The 24430-nt window shown below is 46.7% G+C and overlaps 1 protein-coding gene and 1 non-coding gene across 5 annotated transcripts; one reads left to right on the top strand and one right to left on the bottom strand.

Annotated features, from left to right (window-relative positions):
- The first annotated feature begins 8296 nt into the window (after positions 1-8296).
- On the top strand, positions 8297-8400 carry LOC128108136 (U6 spliceosomal RNA). Its single transcript, XR_008217343.1, has one exon. It is a non-coding gene; the product is annotated as a U6 spliceosomal RNA (small nuclear RNA).
- Positions 8401-13386: 4986 nt separating this feature from the next.
- Otx2 (orthodenticle homeobox 2) lies at positions 13387-23284 on the bottom strand. Of its 4 annotated transcripts, XM_052733400.1 has the most exons (6): positions 22951-23284; positions 22717-22795; positions 20522-20968; positions 18066-18281; positions 16904-17079; positions 13387-15007 (listed from the first exon to the last, which is right to left on the bottom strand). In XM_052733400.1, exons 4-6 carry the CDS (start codon positions 18160-18162, stop codon positions 14387-14389), a joined length of 894 nt encoding a protein of 297 aa, XP_052589360.1. In that variant the 5' UTR covers positions 18163-18281; positions 20522-20968; positions 22717-22795; positions 22951-23284; the 3' UTR covers positions 13387-14386. The 4 variants fall into 4 exon arrangements, with proteins under 4 accessions (XP_052589360.1, XP_052589358.1, XP_052589361.1 ...); XM_052733398.1 differs by lacking the exon at positions 20522-20968; XM_052733401.1 differs by lacking the exon at positions 20522-20968 and having other exon boundaries at positions 16904-17055; positions 22951-23087.
- Positions 23285-24430: the final 1146 nt, after the last annotated feature.

Raw genomic sequence — 24430 nt, 5'->3', positions numbered from 1 at the left:
CAAGGGAAGGGGTTTATTTCAGCTCACAGGCTGAGGGTAGAGTCAGTCTATCATGGCAGGGAACTCCAGGCAGTGGGAACCTGAAGCAGCTGCCCACACTATCTGCAGTCAGGAAGTAGAAATGGATGAAGGCTCTTGCTTAACTAGTTTTTACCTTCTTTCGTTTGATCCAGGACTCCAGCCCTTGGAATGGAGTCACCCGATTAAGGTGGGCCTCCCTACTTCAATTTAACCTCACTAAATAGATAACCCCTCACAGGCATGCCCAGAGACCAACCTAATAAAGATAATCCCTCACAGGCATGCCCAGAGACCAACCTCATAAAGATAACCCCTCACAAGCAAGCTCAGAGGCCAACCTAATCTAGATAATCCTTCATGATGTGAACCAAGGTTTGTCTCCTAGGTAATTCAAGACCGTTTCAAGCTGACAGTCAGCACTAACCATCACACTATGGGAGAGGGAGAGAAGGGTTTTTTTTTCCCCTTGTATTTTGTTTGTTTGTTTTTTTGAGACAAGAGCTTACCCTGTAGCCAAGGCTAACTTCAAACCATGGCAAATCCCTCAAATGCTGGGATTACAGGCATGAGCCACCCTCCCGGCTTGTAGAGCTCATTATTAAATTATGTTAGATAAAGGTTTCTACAATGTTGGAAGCCTAGAGATTAGATGTCCCTCCCTCCAAAAAAAAAAAAAAAAAAAAGAAAAGAAAAGAAAAAGAAAAAAATCAACTTGCAGATGAGGTTGTGGAAAATTAACCAAAACTCAGAAAAAATTAAGAAGCTTCAGGAAGACCAGCAGAATAAACTGACTGCATGTGTACAGGGGAAGCACAGAGTTCCTTTGCCCCAAAAATCTGTTCAAATGACCAATGTAACACAAATGGAAGAGAGACCTGATGAAATGAAAACCCATCCCTGAAAGTGTAAATTTCCCAGTCTCTCTCTGATCTCAGATTTACTATTTTATTCTATGTGTATGAATGCAGGCTTGAATGTATTTCATATACCATACGTACAGCTATGCAGGTTCCCGAGGAGACTAGAAGAGGGTATTGGATTCCTTGGAACAAGAGTTACAGGTGGTTGTGAGCCACCCCCATGTGGGTGCTGGGAACCAACCCGAAGCCTCTGTAAGAGTATTAAGTGCTCTTAACCACTGGACCATTTCTCTGGCCCTTGGTTAGGTCTTGAAAGAGCAACAAAATCATTTAGTCAAATTTTTACTAGCTTAAGATTTATGTGAGCCAGGGCTTGGTGGCACACACCTTTAATCCCAGCACTCAGAGGCAGAGGCAGATGCACCTCTGTGAGTTTGGGACCACCCAGGCCAACCAGGGGTACATAGTGAGACCCTCTTTAAAAAAAAACCATCACCATCATCCCTACCTTCATCAAGATGAAGATGTTGTAATGGGCCAAGAGAAGAGAGGCTTTGTCTCCCATCTTTTCTGTTCTGGACTCTACACAGACCATCTCTCATGGAACACAGTATAAAAGAGTCCTGGAATTACAGTCCCTTCCATATAGGGCAGAGGTTCACAATCTTCCTAACGCTGCGACCCTTTAATACAGTTCCTCATGTTGTGGTGACCCCCAACCATAAAATTATTTTTGTTGGTCAGGCAGTGGTGGCGCACTCCTTTAATCCCAGCACTCAGAAAGCAGAGGCAGATGGATCTCTGTGAGTTTGAGGTCAGCTGGTCTACAGAGCAAGTTCTTGGACAGCCAGGGCTACAAAGAAATCTTGTCTCAAACAACAAACAAGTTATTTTTGTTGCTACTTCATAACTGTAATTTTGCTACTGTTATGAATCATAATGTAAATATCTGATATGCAGAGTATCTGATATGGGACCCCTGTGAAAGGGTAGTTCAACCCCCAAAGGGTTGAGAACCGCTGATATAGTCTTACCATGATGGCTTGTTTCTTAACTGCTGAGGCAAATGCCGTGACTCTCTTTACACTGTCTGAAGCTTGTATCAGCAAGACAAGGAAGACAAGGGCAGTCTTAAACAGCAGCAATACTTCAATATTTGTTTCCTGTGCTACTTTACCACAATCATACACAGGATGGCACAGTGTTCTAAAATACACCACTTTTTCTTTTCCGTAAGGGGTGTCTTTTTAAAGGCTGGATATAATGTGTCCATCTGTGGCTACTCTGTTTCCTCACCAGTAATTACAGTGTGCATTTATTTGCAGCAGCATTTGGAGGGAGAAGATACCAGACAATGGATTGCAAATATCAATTAATTTTTAAAAAGTGAGGCAACAAAGCTGGAGGGATGACCCTGTGGCAGAACACAGTGTTTTCTCTGACATTGGTTGCTGGGAACTGCAGTCCAGCATATGTTGGGTTGTTATTTCATCTTCCCCAAGGGCACTCACTGCTAAAATACCTAAAATTGCTTTTACCACCTCCAACACACGGAACTTAAAAAACATATTATTAGGATCGGCAAGATGTCTCATTAGGTAAAGGTGCTTGTGGCCAAGGCTCACGACAAGGCCCGAGCTTGTGGCTCAAGGTTCAATTCTCGGAACCTACCCAGTGGGAGGAGGGAAAGAAATAACTTCCACAAGTTGCTCTCTGACCTCCATAACTCTGCCAAACAAACAAACACATAAATGAATACATTTTTTGATTAAAGCATATTACTAAAATACCTTCATTATTTTGAGACCTCTTCAATTATTTTTTTTTCAATCTATCAGTCTACTCTAGAGAAATCTAGCAAAATCAAACAACCTTTTAATGAGGACATTGGGATGGAGTGGGGGGAAAATTCCTTCAGAAAAATGAAAGTATGTTTCTAGGATTTCAAACTAGAGCCAAGAACCATAGGTAGGATGTGAAGCTGGTGCAGGTTCCTCTACATATATGGAAAGTGCTTCCCCCTAGGCCATTCAGCCTTTTTCCCTTGGGGTACCACCACACAGGGCAGTTTTTATTGACTAGGACAGCCTTCACTTTATCCTCTATCACTTCCTCACTTCCCCTTTGGTTAGCCCTGAGCTGATGCCAAATTAGTCTATGGTCTGTAATGACCCTACCACTTGCAAACATTAAGCCATTTCCGAAGCAATAAAACCAGTTCCAAGACTTGCTATTTTACATTTTAAGGTGTATTTTCCATATATGTTTGGGGAGGGGCATGCAAAAAAACATTCATTTCCAGAGGCTTTTCTAGTTACAGGCATGTTGTTCACAGTTTATTGGGTAGAGAACATGCAATCATCTTCCCAACCTTTTAAATTTGTATTGAATTCTAAACTCCCACATCTTAGCTCTTGGGCATTTTCTTCGATAAAGCCCTCCTACCTTTCAGTCCAACAAAGACCAAAGACTTTGGATATAAAAATTTTGAAAGTAACCACTGAAGAAGAGGCTTCAATTGTGCGGGTCTAACTGGCAATCTATGGAAGGCCACATGAGTCGCTCAGAGATAACGCCCTTGCCTTTCACCTTGCGGTCACCAGTTTGAATCAAGCAGAGATTAGCAGTGTCCAAGGGTTGTTATCATCTGATGATGGCTCGGGAGCTGATATGAAATAAATTGCTAGTATCTTTCGTCTCTTTGCCTGAGGTCACCTGGTTCAGACTATTTTAGGACCAGATCCAAATCTTGGCTGCAATGGTGACTCTAAATGGAGGCCTCTGCAAAGGGATCAAATGCTAAATAAACCTACAGATTAGACTTCTTCTTGCACTAATGGAAGATAGCCTTTCAGACAAGGATGGCAGTAAGCTGGGGAGTTAGGGTTGGGGAAAACAGGCAAGGTGTATAGATTAAGATTATCTGGACTGCGCGTGTTTAATTCCACCCTGGGTCCCCATCTCATCCCGACTCTCCCTCATTCCAACAGTATAGCCACATCTTCTTCCTGACTCACATCCTTTACCTATCGCTTTGTCCAACTTCAACCATCATCAAGCTTTAAAGGAAATACACTTTTAACAGAGCTGGGCAGAGCAAAGCATGGATCTAATCCTAATGTTTAAGAAGGAGAGGCAGGAGGATCGTAGCAAGTTCCAGGGCAACAAATCCTAAGCCAGGCAAGGATACATAGAATGAGATACTGTTTTAAGATGTCTCACGAAAACTAAGTTGAACAAACAAATGTTTCAACAGAAAGATTGAGGGATTGAGGCCTGGTTGGAAAGTTTGAGGAAGGGAAGAGGGAGAGGGGTGGAGGGGCGGAGAGAAGAGAGCCCTAGAGGAAAACTAGAGATAACATACCAGTTCAACTTAAATTCTCTAAATTGTTGATTAGGGGCAAATAATTGTTTGGTTGTTTGGTTTAAACAGACTTTATGGTCTAAATGAAAATACTCTACTCATGTGCACGTGTGTGTGTGTGTGTGTGTGTGTGTGTGTGTGTGTGTGTGTGTGTGTGTTGTTATGGTAGATTGTACATGGAGCTTTATAAGTGCTCTACGACTGTGCTATACCCCAGCCCTGAATTTTCTACTGTACATTTCATTTGGAAATATTAACAAAAATTCACTCCTGGTTAGGCCTGTCTTAGGTTTTTATTGCTGTAAAGAGACACCGTGACCACAGCAATTCTTATAAATGAAAACTTTTTTTTTTTTTTTGAGGCAGGGTTTCTCTGTATAACCTTGGCTGTCCTAGAACATGCTCTGTAGACCAGGCTGGCCTCGAACTCACAGAGATCCATCTGCCTCTGCATCCCGAGTGCTGGGATTAAAGGTGTGCACCACCACCACCACCTGGCAAATGAAAACATTTAATTGAGGGGACTTGCTTAACGTTTCAAAGGTTCAGTCCATTGTCATCATGGCAGGGAGCATGTCAGGGAGCACGGCAGGGCCCGGCAGGGAGCACGGTGGCGTGCAGGCAGATGTGATGCTGGAGCTGAGAGTCCTACATCTTGCAGGCAACAGGAAGTCAACTGACTGTCACACTAATGGAAGCTTGAACAAAAGAGACCTCAAAGCCCACTCCCACAGTGACATACTTCCTCCAACAAGGTCATACTTCCTAATAGTGCCACTCCCTTTGGGAGCCATGCTCTTTCAAACCACAAGGCCTTTTATTAATTTGAAGTTTATTATACATAAACAACTTCATGAGAAACCATTCAAAACAGGCCAACCTGGGTGAGACTTAGAAACAGAAGGACTTCTGATATTTAACATAAAACAAGCTTTTAGCCGGGCATTGGTGGTGCACACCTTTAATCCCAGCACTCAGTACTCAGGAGGCAGAGGCAGGTGGATCTATGTGAGTTGGATGCCAGCATGGTCTACAGAGTGAGTTTGAGGTCAGCCAGGGCTACACAGTGAAACCCTGTCTCAAAAAAACAAAACAAAACAAACAAACAAACAAACAAACAAAAAACCACAAAATAAAAAAATAAAAGAAGTAAAAGAAGCTTCTAAGGAGTTAAAGGTGGCTTTGCCTTCTCCAGGGTTGCCATCTTCTCTGATCATTGCTGAGAAATGTCTCTACCTCTGACTTCACTGTTCATTATCAGTATACATGCACCATAAAGACGAATGGCTGTTCCTTCATTGAGGATGGTTACAGATCTTGTTGTGAATTTGATAACGGTAGCAAATCTTCTCCCCAGAAAAACCTAGACCGCGTACATAAACAAAACCAAATATTCTATATTATTTCCTGAAGGAATCTGTTCGCTCTGGGAATTCTGTAGACAAGCCCAAAGGAACCTGAAACACAGGATAAAAATCTTCGAGAAGGGCATCAAATTAGGTGCCTTTAAAAAAAAATTTTTTTGCTGGGTGGTGGTGGCGCATGCCTTTAATCCCAGCACTCAAGAGGCAGGGGCAAGTAGATCTCTGTGAGTTCCAGGCCAGTCTCATCTACAGAGCAAGTTCCAGGATAGCCAAGGCTACACAGAGAAACCCTGTCTTGAAGAAAATGGGGGAAAAACAAAACCATTCTACATTCGTTTTATTCTCTCTCTCTCTCTCTCTCTCTCTCTCTCTCTCTCTCTCTCTCTCTCTCTCTCTGTGTGTGTGTGTGTGTGTGTGTGTGTGTGTGTGTGTGTACGCGCGCGTGCGTGCGCACGTGCCAGGGCACACATGTGGAAGTCAGAGAACATCTCTCAGGAGACATATCTCTCCTTCTAGCATGTGTTCCTGGAATTGAAATCAGGTCATCAGACAATAAGTTTCTTTATCCACTGAGGCAACTCCCCTGTCCCCTTGGGTATCTTTTACTAAAAGTCTATATTTCTATTCCACAATTTCAACTATATATGAAGGGAGAGAAGGAGTGAATGGATGAGGCTATGTGCCCATTTTATTTTATTTTTGAGACAAGGTCTCTCTTTTATGTAGGCCTAGCTGTCCTGGAACTCACTTTATACACCAGGCTGGCCTCAAACTCAGAGATCCACCCGCCTCTGCCTCCCAAGTTCTGGGGTTAAAGGCGTGCACCACCGTGCCTGGTTTATGTGCCCATTTTAAGTGATCAGAAATCAGTTAGTGGTTTAATCAACTCAAATTATATGTAATGGAAAATGTGAATGCCTGTTTGTGCCAAGTCCCCTCCTGTCTCTAAACCAGAGAGGAACCTAGCCCATGGCCAATTTTAAGACTAAAGAAAATCCATGCTTTTATTAAAAGGTGAGTAGCTAATAGATGAGTGCTTTAACCAACAGATGAGCCTTCTAAAGCTTCAAGAGGTCAGCTTAGACGTGAATTCAAAATAAAATCGATTTTATGAACCAGAAGAGCTGCTGAACAATGCATTTCAGTTACAGACTAGATTAACTTTTAAAAAAAAATTATGTAGCTTTCTCTTTCTAAAATTACCTAATTTCATTGGACTTCACTTTTAAAACATCTTTCCTTTTTTTTTTCTTATTTTTTATGGCAGTACTGGGAATTGAACCTAGGACCTCATGAATGTAAAACAAATGTTCTACAACTGAGCTATAGCCTCAGCGGAAGTGTTTTTATAAACACGAACACCACACGCATCACACTGTTGCCCGAATATCCCCCCTCCCGTACTAAAGTTTTCCTACTGCTAAGCAATACATCTTATTGGAACTCTGGAACCAAAAAGAATAAAGAGGTGACCAAATGCACTTGGATTACCAGTGCAGAAGCATTGGGCCTGTGTGTGCACCAGTTGTTGTTCAAACGCGAACTCAAATTTCGTTTTAGGTCAATTCGTTAAACCAGCCGTCTAAATGGGCCCTGGCACTGGCTATCAGGCAACTCCATCCACCAACTGGTAAGGCTGGAACTGGAAGCCACCGACAGCCGTCCCTAGGCCCTGGGTGATGGGCTGGACGCACTTCTGCAAGAACTAGGGACATCGCTGATTGTCGTCTTCCCCCTCCTTGAAACACTCGGTTCCGGGACTCAGGCCCAATACAGGCCTGGAGCCCCGAAACCAAACACAGCTCAGCTCCTGCATCTGTTCACCGCAGGGAGCTGAGGGAGGAAGCCTGGCCTTTTTAGCCCTCTGGCCTGGGGTTGTGCTATGGTGTGCGTAGGACCTGGGCCCACATGGGCAGGATGAGGAGACAGCAGCATCCTGCGGGTCACCCTCATGCCACCTCCCTCGGAGCATCCCGATCCCTGGCGCTCCCGGGACTCCCCCGACGGGCGGCATCTCCCGACTCTGCTCCGTGGGGGTCAGCACGAATGTCCACCCTGCGGGGGAGCCGGCGGCCGGACCACGTGCAGCAGACGGAGGGGTTTAGGTCGCCGGAGTTTCGAGGCCCTTTCCTCAAAGAGGTGCCAGTCAGAGGCTCGGGTTGGGAGTGTCCCACGCAACTGGCCAGAGAGCCGCCCCTCAGACACTAGAGTGTTTCTCTACCTCCCCTCCCTGGTAAGGTCTCTAGACGCTCCAAATGACCTTAACGTCATTTAGGGGCGCCGCGCGGGCAGGGGACGTCCCCAGGAGGGTGCAAGTGTGGGCTTTGCAGCCAGAGGCAACCTGGCTTTCTGCGCTTTTCCCAGAGCTTGCTTGTTGAGTGAAAGGTGGGAGGGGAGAAAGGGAAAGCGGTGCTTTTTTGCCAAATATTCCCCCCAAAGCCCGGCGGGAACCCACTCCTGCGAGTCTCTTCCATCAGGTCTTTGGCGATGTCAGCAATGCTCAAAGGCGCCCCCTCCGCCCTCTGGAGAGCCTTGGGAGGGAGCTAGCTGTCTTTACCAAGAGCGCCGGTGTCCAGCTCGACACCCACTGTGGGATATCCCCCCCTTGCCCCCTCCTCCCCCGGAAGGGCCTGGAACTTCCCAAACCACCGCCTTTCAGGTAGAGCTCCATTAAGACCAGGGAAAGGGTGCTCGCTTTAGGAGCACATATACTAAAACTGGAACTATACAGAGATTAGTGTGGCCCCTGTGCAAGGATGACACGCAAATCCATGAAGTGTTCCATATTAAAACAAAAACCCGGGGAAGGGAGGCACAGTGGCTCAGAACCCACCTCCGTACATCTCAAGGTGACCTTATGCCCACAGTCAGGGTTTTTTCCTCGTCCTCTTTCCAGAACAGTACTCGGTTGTCCAGAGGTTAAATGATGAACTCAAGTCCCAGGCTTTGCTGGGAACAATGCCTTTTCTTAAGAGCATTGCAAGTTAAAAAAAAAAAAAAAAAAAAAAAAAAGATTTAGCCGCTGTAAGCTGATAATCGAGTAACTGTGGTCAGACACCCATTCCCCAACCTCACTATTCAAGACCATGAGACCATGTTATCTATCACATAACGCCCATTAGGCCCCAGTAATCCGCTATCAACACGTTTTACAGCCATTTGAATGTTAAGGAGATTTTTATTAATGGTTCGTGATCCTAAAATGTGACTAGTGGTTCTGGAAACATTTTAATAACTCTGGGTTTTGATCATCTGGTTGTAATGTACTCTGAGGCTTCTGGAGGTTAAGGTTATGAGATTGGGAAGGTGCCTCAAGGAGGCCGTTAATGGACCCAATACCTGTCTCTAAGTACCTAGCCTCCAGTGTTGACCTGAGGATGTGGGAACAAGGGCTCACAGTCAGTATTTCCCAAGGAGTATTTGTTGGGCCCTTCATGAGCTAGCCAAGGTGGTGGTGGCGCCAGTAACCAGCCACCAAATGCCTGCTGGGAATGGGCACCTTGTTTTTAAGGAAGCCCTGAGGCTGGAAATGGCCCCCAGGGTTATCAAGTAGACTAAGGAACCCTCAATAGGAAAGCCCCTTTCCCATCCTTGCAAATAGGTGAGTTAAGATTGGCACGGGGATTTATTCCATCTGATTCAGGAACATCCCTTTTTCTCCTGGAGCCAACCTGGGTCAATTCAAACCTTACCAGCTTACCATTATGTCTGCTACAGAGATTCTTTTTCATTCGGCTTGTTTATTTGTTTTCTTCAAAACACTGTTTCCACTAAGAACTGGAGGTAAAGGGTGGAGGAGGCTGAGGAATAAAAGTAACTCCTAGACCCCATGTTGCTAGACTTTCGCTCTAGGAGAAAAACAAATTTTGAAGTTCCCTTTCCCTGATGATGGTGGGACCGCCCTGGCACCTACCGTCTGCTTTGACTAAATGGATTGGACCTGGGAGGGCTCCTTTATTTGAATCTGCTTATTGTTTGTTTGTGGTCAACAGCCGGTTGGTTTTTAAACATAAAACATGGTGCTGGCAGGAGGGGAAGTCTGGCTGATTCTCTTTAGCATTTGGTGGCAGGGCTGCTGCAAAGCAGAGGGCCTTTCAAATGCATTGCCCGCCTCCTCCTCTCCAGCCACTTCCCCATGCACAAGTTTCCTACTTCCGTTTCCTTCCAAACGCGGCCATCAGAAAAACTCACCTTTTCCAAATAATGTATACATCCTGCTCGAACTGAGCATAAAACAGTTTTTAAAAACGCAAGTCACATGGCTATTAACAAGCAGTTGGAAAGAGACGCTCCATGCAATTCCACACTATGTGTCTCAAAACACCGGAGTACTACAGCTTCACACGGAATGTCAATTCTGTCTCAGAAAAACCCTATAATCTGTGCAGTTGCAAAGCCAACCCCTCCCCAAAATAATGGGGTAGCTCTCGTTAGGGGTTTTGCTCTCCCCATCGAAGGAGTAGACAGTCTTCGGTCTTTTATAAACGCCCCACCAACCCAAGGACGGAAATGGCATTTCTGGGAGAATCAGGTTTATCAGAGCAACCTGTGCTGACAGGGTGAGGGAGGATCAGAAAGGAAAAACAGGGGTGCTTAGCGCTCTGCTCGCAGATATGAGTATGCAGATGTCGTGACAGGGGCACAAAGGAAAAGGGTTGCTGTCCTTCCTGATGGTGTAAGAGGAAGGTCAAGAATTCAGGCACAGGTCATGGACCAATAGAACCCAGCATCTTCCCATCCTGTTTTCTACTTCTATTTGTATGGGATGAATCGGTTACCTGCCCGGCTTCTTTGTGTGCGTCTTTTGCATGATTAAAACACACCTCTGCATGCAAGAGACTCCACCTAACATCGGGCGTACCTGATTTTGGGTTACAGCGTTGTCTTAATAACAATAGCGAGTTTCTCACCAGGCGTGAGGTTCTGGGCTTCGAACTTGTGTTGTGGTGTTGGCCCGGCTGGCGGCTTTTGATTAAATGGAGACCGGCACTTGTGTGAGGCCTCTGCACTGCAGGTACTGGAATGGGACGATTTGGCAACCTGGCGACTCCCAGGACACCTAAAGGAGCTGCTTCCCCATTCCAGAACTTGCTTCTGACCCTCTGGGCTGCCGCATCGGATCCCAAACCAAAACCAGCCGACGCTCGTAGGGAAACGAAATGGGGGTGGGGGGCGGCAGTAAGGGGATGAGCGAGTTTCTCAAGCTTCCGAGTCAGTACCCGGCTCCCAACTCAGCATATTCACTACCTGGCTGTCCTTGAAAGTCCCCAAGGGCAGGCCCAGCTGGGTGCCCCGGTCTGAGACGCTACAGGAGCCCTCAAGCTGAGTGACCCCTTTCCCCAAGCTTCCGGGAACAGCTGTTCCCTTCCCAAGTCTCCTGCAGCGAAATCCGGATCCCAGGAAAGCCTTCGTCCCCGGTCTCCTCCAGGTCCGCATTAGCAGCGCTAGCCGGATGGACGCCGCTCACCGGCTTCTTGCATGCTTCAGGCGGCTCGCACGGAGGACCCTTGCCTCCCAACTCGCTTTCCAAACCCTGAAGTTGCCTTGATCCCTGAACTCCGCTAGGCCTGAAAGGTCGCAAAGACACCCACTCCCACTCGGGTTCAGTGGCTGCGGGCTTGGCAGGGCGGGGTCATGCACGCCCAGGTCCTGGCTGGGACGCCTCGTGCTCTTCCAGGTCTGGGAACTAGGCTGAAGGGACCTGCTAGTCTCAGGCCAGGTCCTGGACCCTGCGGGAGCCCCACAAGAAATAGGTGCCCAGGAGCTACCGCCTGCGACCTCCGGCCCGACTCAGCTCCCCCGGGCACAGCTGGGACGATTTTCCTAGCAAGCCACAGTTGGCCAACAGATTTAGGAAAAGGAGCCCTGGGCACCAGGCTGTTTGTCGAAGTGGCGCCCGGCCTCCGCAGCTGTTCTTCCCGGATATTTGAGTGGAGGGGTGGATGGGTAGGGACACACACAGACACAGAAGAGGTGAGATTAGAAGGAACCAGGAGGAGTGGAGGAAACTGACCATTTTCTAAACCTGAAGGTTTCGAAAGCCGGAACTTGATTGGCTTGATTGAATTTCTCTTCTTATCTATGAAGGGAACTCCCAAGGTGAAATCCAAAGAGCCAGGCATCTTTGTAGAAACGATAAAGGTTTGGTGCAACAGATCTTTGTAAAGCCAGACGGTCCCTACATCTCACCTCTGCCTTCCCAAATGTAGATTTTATTACCGGCTCGCTTCCGGTTTAGCGACTCACAGTCGTTTCAGTACCAAATATCAACCAGTATGGGACTTATTAACTTCATTAAATCCAGTTTTGATTAGGAGTGGCGATCAGAACTCAGATGTCTTTAAGCCAATGCTAGCTTCCCACCCCCTCCCCTTCGCCTTTGATCGTGGGAAATCCTTTCTACTTTGGGCGTCCATTCAGAGCAATTGAACTGTGTGGTCTCAGTTAAACGAAGTTGTGCAAAAGTGACGATAAAAATGGTTTGCGAGTCCTCCTTTAACTTCGTTTTCAGACCCTGAAGAAACCGAGTCTTTTGCTGAATAATCCTAAACTTGCCAAATACTCCTGTTTTTAAGTAACTTGCCCTGTCCTTGCTTAGGTTTCCTGAAAACCAAAGGCAATGTGAGAAATTGATTATTTAGGAGTTACTTTACTACTGCACGAAAAGACGTACAGGATTTAAAAAAAAAAAAAAATTAGACCGGAGGAAAAGTAAAGACCCTGGGGCCCCACTGTCCTTTCGGGGAAGACTACAGAAGACGAATTATCTCCTGATCCAGGAGGATCTAGCCATTCAGCTCTGCAGTTGGTGATGGCTGTAAAGTATTGAGTTTTATTTAGCAATAAAACAATTTTACCCATTAGGCCAAGATTAGATGGGGTTCAAGAGCACAGGCAGAGATAAGAAATTAAGTAGCCAGAAAACGAAACGGTTGCAACTGCTAACCTTCATTTACAGTGTTACAATCAAGAGTCATTGAATTTGGTCAAATTTAAGAACATAAGTTTAAGATGAAATTGAATAGTTTTTTTTTTTAACCCAAGGAGCACCAATCAGTGGCCATTTACCTTTTCTAGTAACTCCTACAACCAAAAAAGGGACTCTTCCCTTTCCCCAGCACACACACACACACACACACACACACACACACACACACACACACACATCACAGACCAGGATGCCTTATGTTCAATACTGAAATTATAGGTTTTTAAAGTTTTCTGAAACTCTTTTGTTCAGAGATCATTTCTGCCTGAATTGCTTTCAGATTCTGATTACACTCCCTCCCTCTCATGTTTACCTCAGCTTTTTTTTTAAGTAAAGAAAAAAATGCCCTTAGAGAACTGAAACAAGAAATTCTCTCCATTCTCACTTTCTGAAATACTCCAGTTTTCCCCTAACATGCATGCATACACACACACACACACACACACACACACACACACACACACACACCCCTGATCTATCTAAAAAACCATGCTAACAAAGTGCCTAACAAGGGATTCGAGCTTGTGCAGGGGAGGAAAGGGTGCTAATGGCTGACTGGGGGATGTGACTTCAATTTGGAGCAATCCTGAGGGAAGTCGCCGAAGTTTCCACGTCACTGTCATTCATAACTTGTTCATTCATTTCCATTAGCAAAAGGAAAAAGGAAAGACATAAGGAGCAAAAATCACTAATTGCTTCTCTGCCTTACAATAAACATTTTGGCAAGGTAAAGATGGATATAGGCTTTCCATTCATAAGTAATGGTATAAAATTAAACTAGACCCAGTGTTGTGCTAGAACCATTTTAATATAATTATACATATCTGCCAAATCCAGGAAGAAAGGGTTTATGCATATATAACTTCCAGTTAACATCTGCAAGCATAAATGATCTCAGTTTAAAATTCATCAGGGTCAGAGCAATTCATCAATGTCTTTTTACTGCCAGGCTTACCAACATAAAATTACGGATGAATCAGGGTCCTTTTGCTTCTCCTCGATCCTTGCCAGAGACAGCAGGGCAGCTCACCTCCAGCCACAGGTAATCTTTCTAGATCAGTATTCAGTTGCTCTGAATTTTGCTTATAATTATAACCTATTTAATCACAGAAGAACCCCTGCATAGGTGGAGTTCAAGGTTGCATACAATAACAGGAGATCACAGTTTTGAAGTCTAGCACAGATTAAAAACCACAGATGTACCATTTATATAAGACACACACTGATTGTCTCTTAAACTACATATTGACTCCTTATGAACATTATTTTTTTTTAAATAAAGTAGTGCATCTAGGACAATCAGTCGCACAATTCACACAGCCCTGAAAAGTTTTTCAGTGCCAACTACCAGTTGGTCATGAAACGTGAATGAGCTTGGAACACTGTCCATTCCTAAGATTCAACCAAGGATTGGCTAAAACACCGGGTTACCTCTGCTTTGAAGGGTATGACCTTCCCTCCCTTCCCTCACAACTTGGTTTTGTTTGATTTTTATTTTGCGTGGTGTTTGGTTGCATGTGACTAGAATATATTTGATCAATCATTTGCAAATCAGAAAACCAATGATCTAGAACTATGACAGAATCTTAAGATTGGTTTGTCCATTTCAGGTTGCTGGTTGATATAGGCCCCTCTAAGGCCCTTCATTTTCCTTCTATGCCTCTCTGGAACTTTGATCAGGAGTCTGAGCATCATCCCATCTAACTCTTTTAACCAATGCCTGGCTAAAACTGGAATGTCCAGCCCAGCATATTTAAAAATCACCCACAAAAATAGGTTCTACAGGTCTTCACAAAACCTGGAATTTCCATGAGGATGTCTGATCTTTATAATCCAAGCAGTCAGCATTGAAGTTAAGCTTCCAAGAGGCAGTTTGGTCCTTATAATCCAAGCAATCAGTGGTTGAGTTAAAACCCAAGCTTGAAGCTCCATATCCCTGGGTGGAAAGAGAAGCTGGGGACTGATTGAGATGGCTGGTAACTGCATTGGTACCCATGGGACTGAGTGTGGCCCCTGGTCCAGGAAGCTGGTGATGCATAGGGGTCAGATAAGATCCACAGTCCATGCCCCCAAAGTAGGAAGTTGAGCCAGCATATCCTTGACTATAACCTGAAGCCTGAGTATAGGTCATAGGATAGGACCTCTGCATGCAGGAGGAGGAGGTGGACAAGGGGTCTGACAGAGGGGAGATGGAAGCTGGGCTCCAGATAGACACGGGAGCACTGCTGCTCGCAATGGTGGGGACTGAGGTACTAGAGGGGGGAGTGAACTGGCCACTTGTCCCACTCTCTGAACTCACTTCCCGAGCTGGAGAGGTCTTCTTCTTGGCAGGTCTCACTTTATTTTGACCTCCATTCTGTTGTTGCTGCTGTTGTTGGCGGCACTTAGCTCTTCGGTTTTTAAACCACACCTTGAAAGGAAAGAAACTTCTTTTAACATGATCGTAATAACTCCATCAGGGCTAGAGTGGTCACAGATTGCATGGCCAAATGATCAGACAGTTTCCTTTGCGGCTAGAGACAACTCACAGGGCCCTTCCACCTCCATCTTCCCAATTGGGAAAGTCCATCTTACACACAAATTCATAACAAGAAAAATTCACTCTCATTATAAACTAAAACTTCTCTACCTTGCTTTCCTGTTTTATCTCCTCTACACATAGAGAGAGACCTCCTTGTATTTGGGAATGACCTCAAAACAGACCCTATCTATGTTGTTTAGAAGGAAGCATTCTGTTGCTGCGTACCACCAAGGGTAGACTGAGTTCAAACAGTGTATGCTGCACTGTCCAGGAAGCAACAGCTATATGGAGGCTGGTTCCACGACCTAACATTTTGTCTCTCCTAGACTCATGAAAGAAATCTCCAAGAAGACAAGCTCCTGTGGAGAGGAGATCTGAGCCAGTGTCTGCTGAAAGACGCTTTGTAGTGAATGAAATGACTTGTGTGGCTTCTGCTTTGAGCTCAAAGACAGACCTCAATACGAGTCTTGAAGACTCAAGTTTGTGCCTTCAGATTCATGCACAGCATACTCTATTCGCTACACTGATTCACTGGTTTGTTAACTTAAAACTCTGCCTGCCACTCTGAAAATTCTCTTTGTACATCTTCTGCAATGCAGAGACTTATGTAGAAACTACTGGCATTTGTCTTAGCTACAAGTCCTTGGGGGCAGAGGAGAGGGGTTAAACAGGGTCTCTTCATAGAGCTGACTGTCCTGGAACTTGCCTGGAACTCAAAGAAATCCGCCTGCCTCTGTCTCCCTGGTGCCAAGGTTAAAAGTGTGTGACACTGGTTACAGGTCTTGATTGCTCTGAAGGTGTTCTCATTTGGGTGTTGTAACTGTAGTGTCCCTGAGGCCAAACTCAGCATCTCTAAACACCCGAGCCAGTTTGTTTCCATTGAGGGCTTTGGGTCAAGAATTACAAGCGCTACATTTTTTTCCAACCCACTTTGAAAAATCCTGTTTTCTGCTTTATAGTTCACAGTGACGTCTGGTACTTCCAAAACCACATTCTACCCAAAGGAAGAGTGTCCGTGTCGTGTGTGTGTGTGTGTGTGTGTGTGTGTGTGTGTGTGTGTGTGTGTAGATGAGGTGCCAGACGCCAAAGAGCTCCACAGGGGGCCTTGCTCTCCAGTCAAAAGGGAGTTGATTCCCTCCTTTTCAGGGTAAAATGTGGAGGAAACTAGAGCAAGAAAGGGAATTGTCTTTACAGATGTTATGAATATAAAATTTTGTCAGTTAAATGACAGAGCTAGAAAACTGTGTTCTGTCCTCAATAAGCCAACCCCACACGTATTTATTGTGTCAACTTATTTGGTGAAAGCACCATTTCTGACTCTGTCACCAAAGCAGGTATGGCCCTGAGAAAGTCATTTGCTCCATTTCTTCATGTGCTTAAAAAAAAAAAAAAAAAAAAAAAAAAAAAATTTTTGGACTGTCTGGGAACTAGACTCCATGCCCCTGTTTCCCACACACCAAGTTCGCCAAGAGGATGCTCACACAAGGTCCACGTGACTATCCTTGAAATTTGCCCTGCACTGGCTCTCCAACTGCAGGGACTCTGAGACCCAAGGGCTCTAGGACTTTGTGTGTGGAGCCCCACTGCTACTCTAACCTTGCAACCAGGCCGGAAGACCCTGGTTCATGGGGTTAAGTAGGGACAGAGAGGAAAATGCAGAATGGTTCGCAGACTCCTGAATAGTTAGCATTTCAAGCCCTTCTTTGATTCAAGACAGGAGTCGGTATACATCAAACTTGAGAGAGGGCAGGGTTAAGAAAAACAGCGAGTCTACATCTGCCCTACCTGGACCCTGGACTCGGGCAAGTTGATTTTCAGCGCCACCTCCTCCCGCATGAAGATGTCTGGGTACCGGGTCTTGGCAAACAGAGCTTCCAAAACGTCCAGTTGTGCCCTGGTGAACGTAGTCCTTTCCCGCCGCTGTTTCCGGGGGGTGGCTGCAGGACAAGAAGCCCAGGGCCCTTTAGGGTGGGGGAGCAGTTTCTCAGTCACAGGACTTTTTTCCTCGGTCCACAACTCCCCCACCTCCCACCTCTCACCGTGTTCCTATACCAAGGAATTCCACCCCCTCCAGAACCTCCAGCACACACCACCTCCCAGTGCAGTGTCTCACCCCCCCGCCCCTCCCTCCGCAGACTAGAGAGCATCCCTTGGAGCGCTAGCTAACAAAATAAACCGAGTAAAGACAATTCCCACCCCCACGCCCAATTCTGGAAACAAACAAACAAGAAACAACCGCTAGACCACACTATCAACAGAAAAGGCTGGCTAGTGGAGTTAAAGGCTCTACGGTGACCAAGGGCTCGTAATGACGCCGCGAACGTGGAGCCAGTTCCCACGGTATTTTAGCACCGCAAGGATCTTTGTTCTTGCATCTTTAAAATGTGACAATAGTTCAGACTTTTATGAGTATTTGGTGAGGGGGAAATATTGCGTGGGGCGGGGGGGTGGGGTGGGGGGAGGAGAAAGTGCCTAGCACCTGGAGGGAAGTCACACCTCGAAGGATTAAAGGGACAGGGCCTGCAGGTACCGGAAGCCCCTGGCAAGGCTGGGAGAACTATAGGGAACAGTAGAGGAGAAAATCCGGTTACTTCCAGGGTGGTACTAACTAGGAATTGGGCGTGGAGACTAAGCTAGAGCATGCTCAAGTGACAAGGTCAACAACCTTCCACGACCCTGCCCAATGAGTGTCCCCAAGCACCCGATTTAAGAGTGGAGCGGTGTGATTTTTCTGTGACTGCTGCGGACCCCAGACGCGTCTCTTCCCAACCTGTTGTTCCCTCCTGGGTCAGTTATTGCCCAGTGGCTCTCGGCTGTGTCGTGACAAGGAAAACATAGTGGGGACCCCGTCTGGAGCTTGAGTGAGGGCAGTGAGCCCTCCAAACCTCCAACCTCCTGAGGGGCGAGCGTGGGGAATGGCGTCGAGAATGCCGCGGGAGTCACTTACCCGGGTAGCCCACGGAGGGATGCAGCAAGTCCATACCCGAAGTGGTCAAACTCAGCCCATTGACTGCGTAAGGCGGTTGCTTTAGATAAGACATCATGCTAAGGTTGTTTGGAGGCGCAAAGTCGGCCCAAATTGGGGGGACCCAGCCGGACGGTCTCGAATCTCCTGGAGTGGACAGGGTCAGGGTCCTTGGTGGGTGGGTTTGGAGTGATGGAACTAAGGGCAAAGCAAACAAACAAGCAGAGGTGCTGGTTTACTGCTTCTGCGGGAGCAGCTTCCTCCACGCTCCATCACTAACTAAAAAGAACCAGGGCGACGCTAGACACAGGCTTTTAAAGGAGTTACAGATGCGCCCCCCGCCGTCCCCCCAACCCCCAGCAGCTCCAAAACTAGAGGGGATGGAACGAGACCAGATAAACCTGTCTTCCCCACCCCCACCCTAAACTTTAAAAAAAAAAAAAAAAAGACCCGAGGAAAGCAATTACAATCCGCCTTCCCCAAGAACAAAACCCCACGCCTCCAAATGCACACATTACATTCCTATCCCAACATTTGCATAGGACTCATTGGCTGGCACTAGCTAATTGTCTCAAACAAAACTTGATTGGGGCCATTTGCAGAGACAAAGAACTCTTTGGCTAAATAAATAATGCTGATAACAAAGCCCATTGGTGAGAAACAAAGAAACAATTCAAGAAATCTACCTCTTCCCAGACTGTTGCCTTCCCCTGGCAGAGATTTTAATTATTTTAGCTTTTTTTTTTATTACCACTTTCAACTGCTGTGCACCTAAACTGTAAATGCATTTAACATTTAAAATACCAACTTGTGGAAGAACAAACTTGAGAAAACCGCCCAACTACTATTATTCCACATTTGAAGTCATTTCCAGTAATCATTGTCACCTAATTAGTAGTCTGGATAATTAGATTTCGAGGTAAGTAACAGATTTATTAGGGTTTTGTAGGACCTTGATTATATGTGTCTAAAGAACTACAGCTAAACAAACAAGTATTTAACTTTTAAGCGACACCCATCAAATATTTAATTTAAACATACTGAAAAAAAAAAAAGGTCTTTAAGATTAGCACAGGGCTTGCCAGAAATGTTGAAGTAAAGTTAGAATCCCACCAATCAGAAAAACGGCAGGCCCCCACATTTTGCAAGTGGGCAGGGGTGCATTCCTAGAGCAAGCTGCTTCCATGTTGATTTTGATGAGGAGGCTGCAGATCCTGGGGGAAGCAGAGTTTTGGGGATTTAGGGTTCTCAGAGGCTTCATCAGATTGCTGCTAACTGGAACTGCCTTTTCTACTATTTTAGGTTGGAAGTAGATAAACATTCAAAGCTATGAAACTGGTAGGATTTCTCTCTACCTTCCAAATTTCCTATAATTACATAAGCAAAAGAAATTGGGGGAAGGAAAAGGAAAAGTTGTTTATGTTCCTTTGCTGGGTCCCCGCCTCCAGAGCTGTGTTAACATAGGCAGGCAGCATTCAAGGCTGGCTTTTATTTTTCTAAAATTTGGCATCTGTCTTGCCAAGATCTCTGCCTGGAAACTTTGACACTCTTAGAAACTTCCTCAAAATGGCGGATACAAGACTGTGAGTTTTCTTTCAACTTCACAATGAAATTTTATTAGTGAAATTAAGGACTGTAGATTTTCATATCTACCTTGCTTAAAAGACCAAGGCAAAAGTTTCTCAAATAGAACTCAACAACGGTGACTTCTTCCTTTTTTAAATTTAGAGCACAGGTCATGTTTTCCCACCCTAAGATGTGATTTTTTTAAATGTCCCTTTTAAAGAACTGGATTATTAACTAGTAAAACTAATTGCTCTCACAAAGAACACTTTACGTCCTGAAGTTCTCCTCCCAAGATTCAGCTATTTGGGGCTGTGAAAGTAACACTGTTTAAAAAACACAGTCATTGCTTATTTAGACAGCCTCTAAAGTGGAGTTCTTTGAAAATATATTCTTACCCCCTTGAAAAGTCCTGAAGTGTTATACAGGAACCTAAAATCATATCTGACGTTAAGATGGGGAAATGTATTTACTAGTCTCGCTTTCACCCAGTTAGAAATGCCTAAGCCCAGGTCATTTGATAAACGCAGCATGTTCCACCATAAAGAGCAGTAATAGAAAATATGGGGCAAGATCCTTCTTGGAGAGCCAAATGGCTCAAAATCTCAGGGTAACCTATTTTCTCTTTTCCTCCTGGGAAAAAAAGAGAGAAAAATCCAAAACCCAAACCACGGGGACCTCTCCACTGCCAGCCCGGATAATAAATACGGCCGGAAGAAGACAGCTGAGGGCCCTTCCAGCTAACTTTCACAGCCGGGTAAGGATTCCACCCATCTTCCTCTCCAGTGCAAAGGGGGTGTGGGGCTGGGGACGCCCTTTCGAAGACTTAAGGCTTTATGTGACCGCGAGGCGAGGTGGCTTCTGAGAGCTCATACCTAGGAGGAAACGGCGGTAGCGTGGCGAGTCCCGAGTGCCCTCACTTCCAGGTGCAAGCGACTAGGTCCGGCGTCCCTGCCCTGCAGCCCCGCAGATCAGCAGCCCTGACGCCCAAGGTCCCTCTCCACTGCCTGCGCCGGCCTGCGCAGCCTTATATCTAACGGTCAATTCGTGCAATCTGTCGCTTCCCCCCTCCAAACCCCCCTCCTTGTTTTTTTTTTTCCTTCCAAGAAGCCCATCTACCAGTTGCTGTGTCCTCGCTCAATAATAATTACCTCGTCCGAGAATTAATTATAATAAATGTTTTCTTGATAAACTAACGAGATAATCCGAGGGGCACACGTCCCTTAATTACAGGCCGTCGTGCTCAGCTCTGCTTCTCGTCCTGGCTGATTAATTTTCTGCATGATGGCGAGGAAACAAAACTACGTGGACTGGCGACTGGCCTGAGGCAGGGAAGAGGACCGAGAGCCAGAGGGAAGAAAGAAAGAAAAGAGGTACTCGCGCACTTGGAAAACAGCCGGCGCCGGCCTCTGCCCCGCTAACTCGAGTGAAAGTTTCTGGCCTCGGGGAATCATCAACTCCACCACCCGCGAGGGAGTGAGAAAGAAATGTGCCAAAAGGGTTGGTCTTGACTATTAATTATAGTTCGGAGAAGCCCCGATGCTAGGTCGGGAAGGAGAGGCCTGGATGTCTACCTTACTTGAGGGGAGGAGTTTGCTCAACTCCACTCTTGTGCTAGTAACTTTCGGTAACCGGAAAAAAGTCCCGAGGTGAGCTGGCCCCCCAAAGCTCAGGGATGGAGGACACAGTTTCAAGGGAAGAGCAACTCCTCTCCCGGTCCCCTCCCCAAGTGGTGTACCACCGCAGGTCCATGCGGCTGGGCCTTCTCTCTCCGCACACCGGAGCTCTGTAAAGGACGAATTTGGATCGGGGCTCTAGGGTTTCCAGAAAAAACGTGCCGTGAAATCGGACACTGGTTTTTCAATAGTCACTTGAACGTATCAACATCGCCACTTCTTCGGAGTTTGCCGCGCGACCCGTCGTCTCCCAGGCCGGGCGTTAGTAGCGGGGACCCTCTGATGGTTCATCTTAGGCAGGCCGAGAGTAGAGGCCGTCCTTGACCCACGACACAGCATTGTCGCCGAGCCTGAGAAGGCAGTTCAGGAGCGCGCAGCGGCCCACGATGCTACCCCAGACCCAGAACGACGGAGGAGTCCGAGTCCCAGAGGAGGGATTCCGGGCTCGCAGACCGGGAGCAGCCAGGCGCTCACCCCCCCACTTTTGACCGCCCCAGGTGCGCGCGGAGGCTGTGGCGCGCGCGTGCCCTGAACCACCCCGGGGAAAGGCGCATTTAAAACCCTGTCTAACTAGCGGCCTCGGCCTGGTGATCTGTCCCGGGGACCACGACCACCGTGAGCAGTGCCGGGGCTGGGGAAGCTGCACCCCTAGGGATCCGGAAGACCTGATGTAAAGGATTGAAGAGCCCTAGAAGCTTGGAGAAGAGGCGGAGGGTAGAACTGCTCCAGGCTAGGGGACAGAGGACGAAAAAAACAGAGACCAGGCAGCGCGCGAGTATCCAGACGCCCGCGCTCCCGCCTCCTCGGTTATCCGCTCGGATGTCGGCTCCGGTTGCAGACTAGGGGCTCGAGAGGCAGACCGCGCGGTCCGGGCCGACCGACCGAGGAGCCAGGCTTCCGGCGCACCGGCCTTCGGAAGCGCCCACCTTATTATCATTGTTTGAATTTACCAACCTAGGTACGTGCACAAGCATCTTTTTGCCAGACTCTAAAATCGTCCTTGGGATCAAGCCTAAGGACTCCAGCTAAACCTAGGGGGCCAAAATACAAAGCTCGCGAGGAGAAGCCATGAATCGCGTGGGCATAAGAACAAAACCCCTCCCCAAACCCCCAGATTAGACTCGTAGGATTTCCACGACGTTCCGCCGCAGCGGCGACCCCCAAGAGCACGCGCTCTCGCTCCCTCCCACTCCCGCCCTCTTCTACAGATCGTCAAATTTTCCTAATGGTCATTACTTCGCCTCAAAATTTTCACTAGAAAAAAAAAATACATCAGCCCCAGAGGAACGTCCACGGCCACAGAGTTGCATGAGGACGTCTATTGGAGACGCGGGGGTCACTGCAGACTGGGGAACACAAAGATATCGCCATAGACAAGACAGACGGACACTTACCTTACAGCCGCATTGGAAGTTAGAAAAGGAAGGGAAAAAAAATCAAATTATCCTTCAAAATGTCCAATAGCCAGCTATCCTAAAAGAAATCAAGAGGATTCAGTTAAAAACCTTGTAGTCTTCACCCTTCCATAAAAAGTCAAACATAAGCAAAAAAAAAAAAATCTTTTTTAGAGAACAGAAAATGCAGTGGCCGGAGTTGTAAACAAGCGTGTGTCCGTCTACGATACATACAAAGTAGATGTGGCGACCGAGCTGCTCTAGCGATTTTTATTTTTAATAACAGTGGAGGCTGAGTTGGAGCTGAGGAAGGTTCCGCTCTCAGGGAGATTTGCTGAGAAAGCGCCTCTCTGGCAACTTTTTGACGCAAACTCTCCAACCAATGGCAGGGAGAGAATGATTGACACATCTAAGCCAGAGGGAAAATAATAAAAACACACAACAGGGGGAGGAAAACAGGCCGCTGCTGCACGGGGGGAAGAGCAGGCAACAAATCCAGACCTCCGACACTACCAGAATGTTCTTAAAAACACTGGGCTGCGCTTAAAATATACATTATGGGCCGGAGCATGTGAACTAATTGTATAATTAAAATGATGGACAGGAAGGCCTCCCCCTTCGGTCTTTTCTTCTTCCTTTACACCCCTTTCTTAGCCTCTCCTTTTTTGTTTTTATTTTAGGGGAAGGACACCAAAACAACGTAAGACAGGAAAATGAAAATATTTAAATCAAAGCTGGAGAAGGGTGGGAAGGGTGATAGCTGGTTTTTTATTTCAACACTAGCAAAGAATGTGGGGCAGAGTCAGAGGCAGAACTCAAACCCAGGTTCACGCTTAAAAACACAACTATGTCCCCTTAAACAGGGCCAGACGGCGCTGAGAGAAAAGACCGGGAACGAAGGGAGCCGGGACTGAGGTGTGGACGTGCAGTAAAGACAGAGATAACAGCCACAAGGCTGTGAACTAATTATTTGAAAACCTCAGCGTCCTCGCTGTTCTTCAACCGCTTAACAAATAACTCCTGGTCTCAGGGCTCTGGGTTTCCGCTCAAGATTTGTCAATTTGAGAAGCCCAGGGCAAGATAGAAAAAAACAAAACAAAACAACAACAACAAAATCTGCGGACTCCCAAATCTACCCCCGGGCTGGTTGTGGGCCAAGGAGGGGCTGTCTCAAATCTCTCGGGCGTGAGTGTAGGGTGGCAAAAGTCCCCCGTGGAAACAGTTTCTGCTTAAGAACGAATTCCTGGTGCTGCAGGCCCTGGAGCTAACAGGGATGGAGCCGCCCAAGCCTGAGGCTGAAACCCGGGAGCTGGGATGCATCAGGACCAAGAAACCAGCTCAACTTGTCAGGTCCAGATCGAGGACCCGGCAGCTTTCATTAGGATCTGAGTTTTCTGGAAGAGCAGAAAGAGATTGGACGGAGTGTTAGGGGATGGGGGGCAAATGCAACTGCCGAGTGTGTGTGAATGGAGGGTAAGCGTGGGAGTGGCGGGAGCGGACAGCTTTTCCCTCACAACTCCCAACGCCGAAGGGGGGGAAAAAACCAACAACAACCAAAACACCCACCACCCCCTTACTACCTCAATCACCGCCGACACCACTGCTAGTGGGCCCAAAGAAACAGCTCGTTGCCTTTAATTTGGGGACCTATGTTAATGAAGTCGGTAATTAATTCATCGCTTTGTTGTCGGTTCTTATACTGTATGTGTAATCA

The sequence above is a fragment of the Peromyscus californicus genome, unplaced genomic scaffold (assembly GCF_007827085.1).
Source record: "Peromyscus californicus insignis strain IS unplaced genomic scaffold, ASM782708v3 Scaffold_12__1_contigs__length_115047231, whole genome shotgun sequence".
Classification (NCBI taxonomy): domain Eukaryota; kingdom Metazoa; phylum Chordata; class Mammalia; order Rodentia; family Cricetidae; genus Peromyscus; species Peromyscus californicus.
The sequence above is the reverse complement of the archived record's forward strand: the minus strand, read 5'-3'. Positions and strand labels throughout refer to the sequence as shown.

Coding starts and splice junctions, on each gene's coding strand:
- Otx2 (XM_052733399.1), bottom strand. CDS start 18,162: ATGATGTCTTATCTAAAGCAACCGCCTTACGCAGTCAATGGGCTGAGT. Junction 17,080..18,065: donor TCCCTCCGTGGGCTACCCGG/GTAAGTGACTCC, acceptor CCCACCCTAAAG/GGCCCTGGGCTTCTTGTCCT. Junction 15,008..16,903: donor TGCCCGAGTCCAGGGTCCAG/GTAGGGCAGATG, acceptor TTTCCTTTCAAG/GTGTGGTTTAAAAACCGAAG.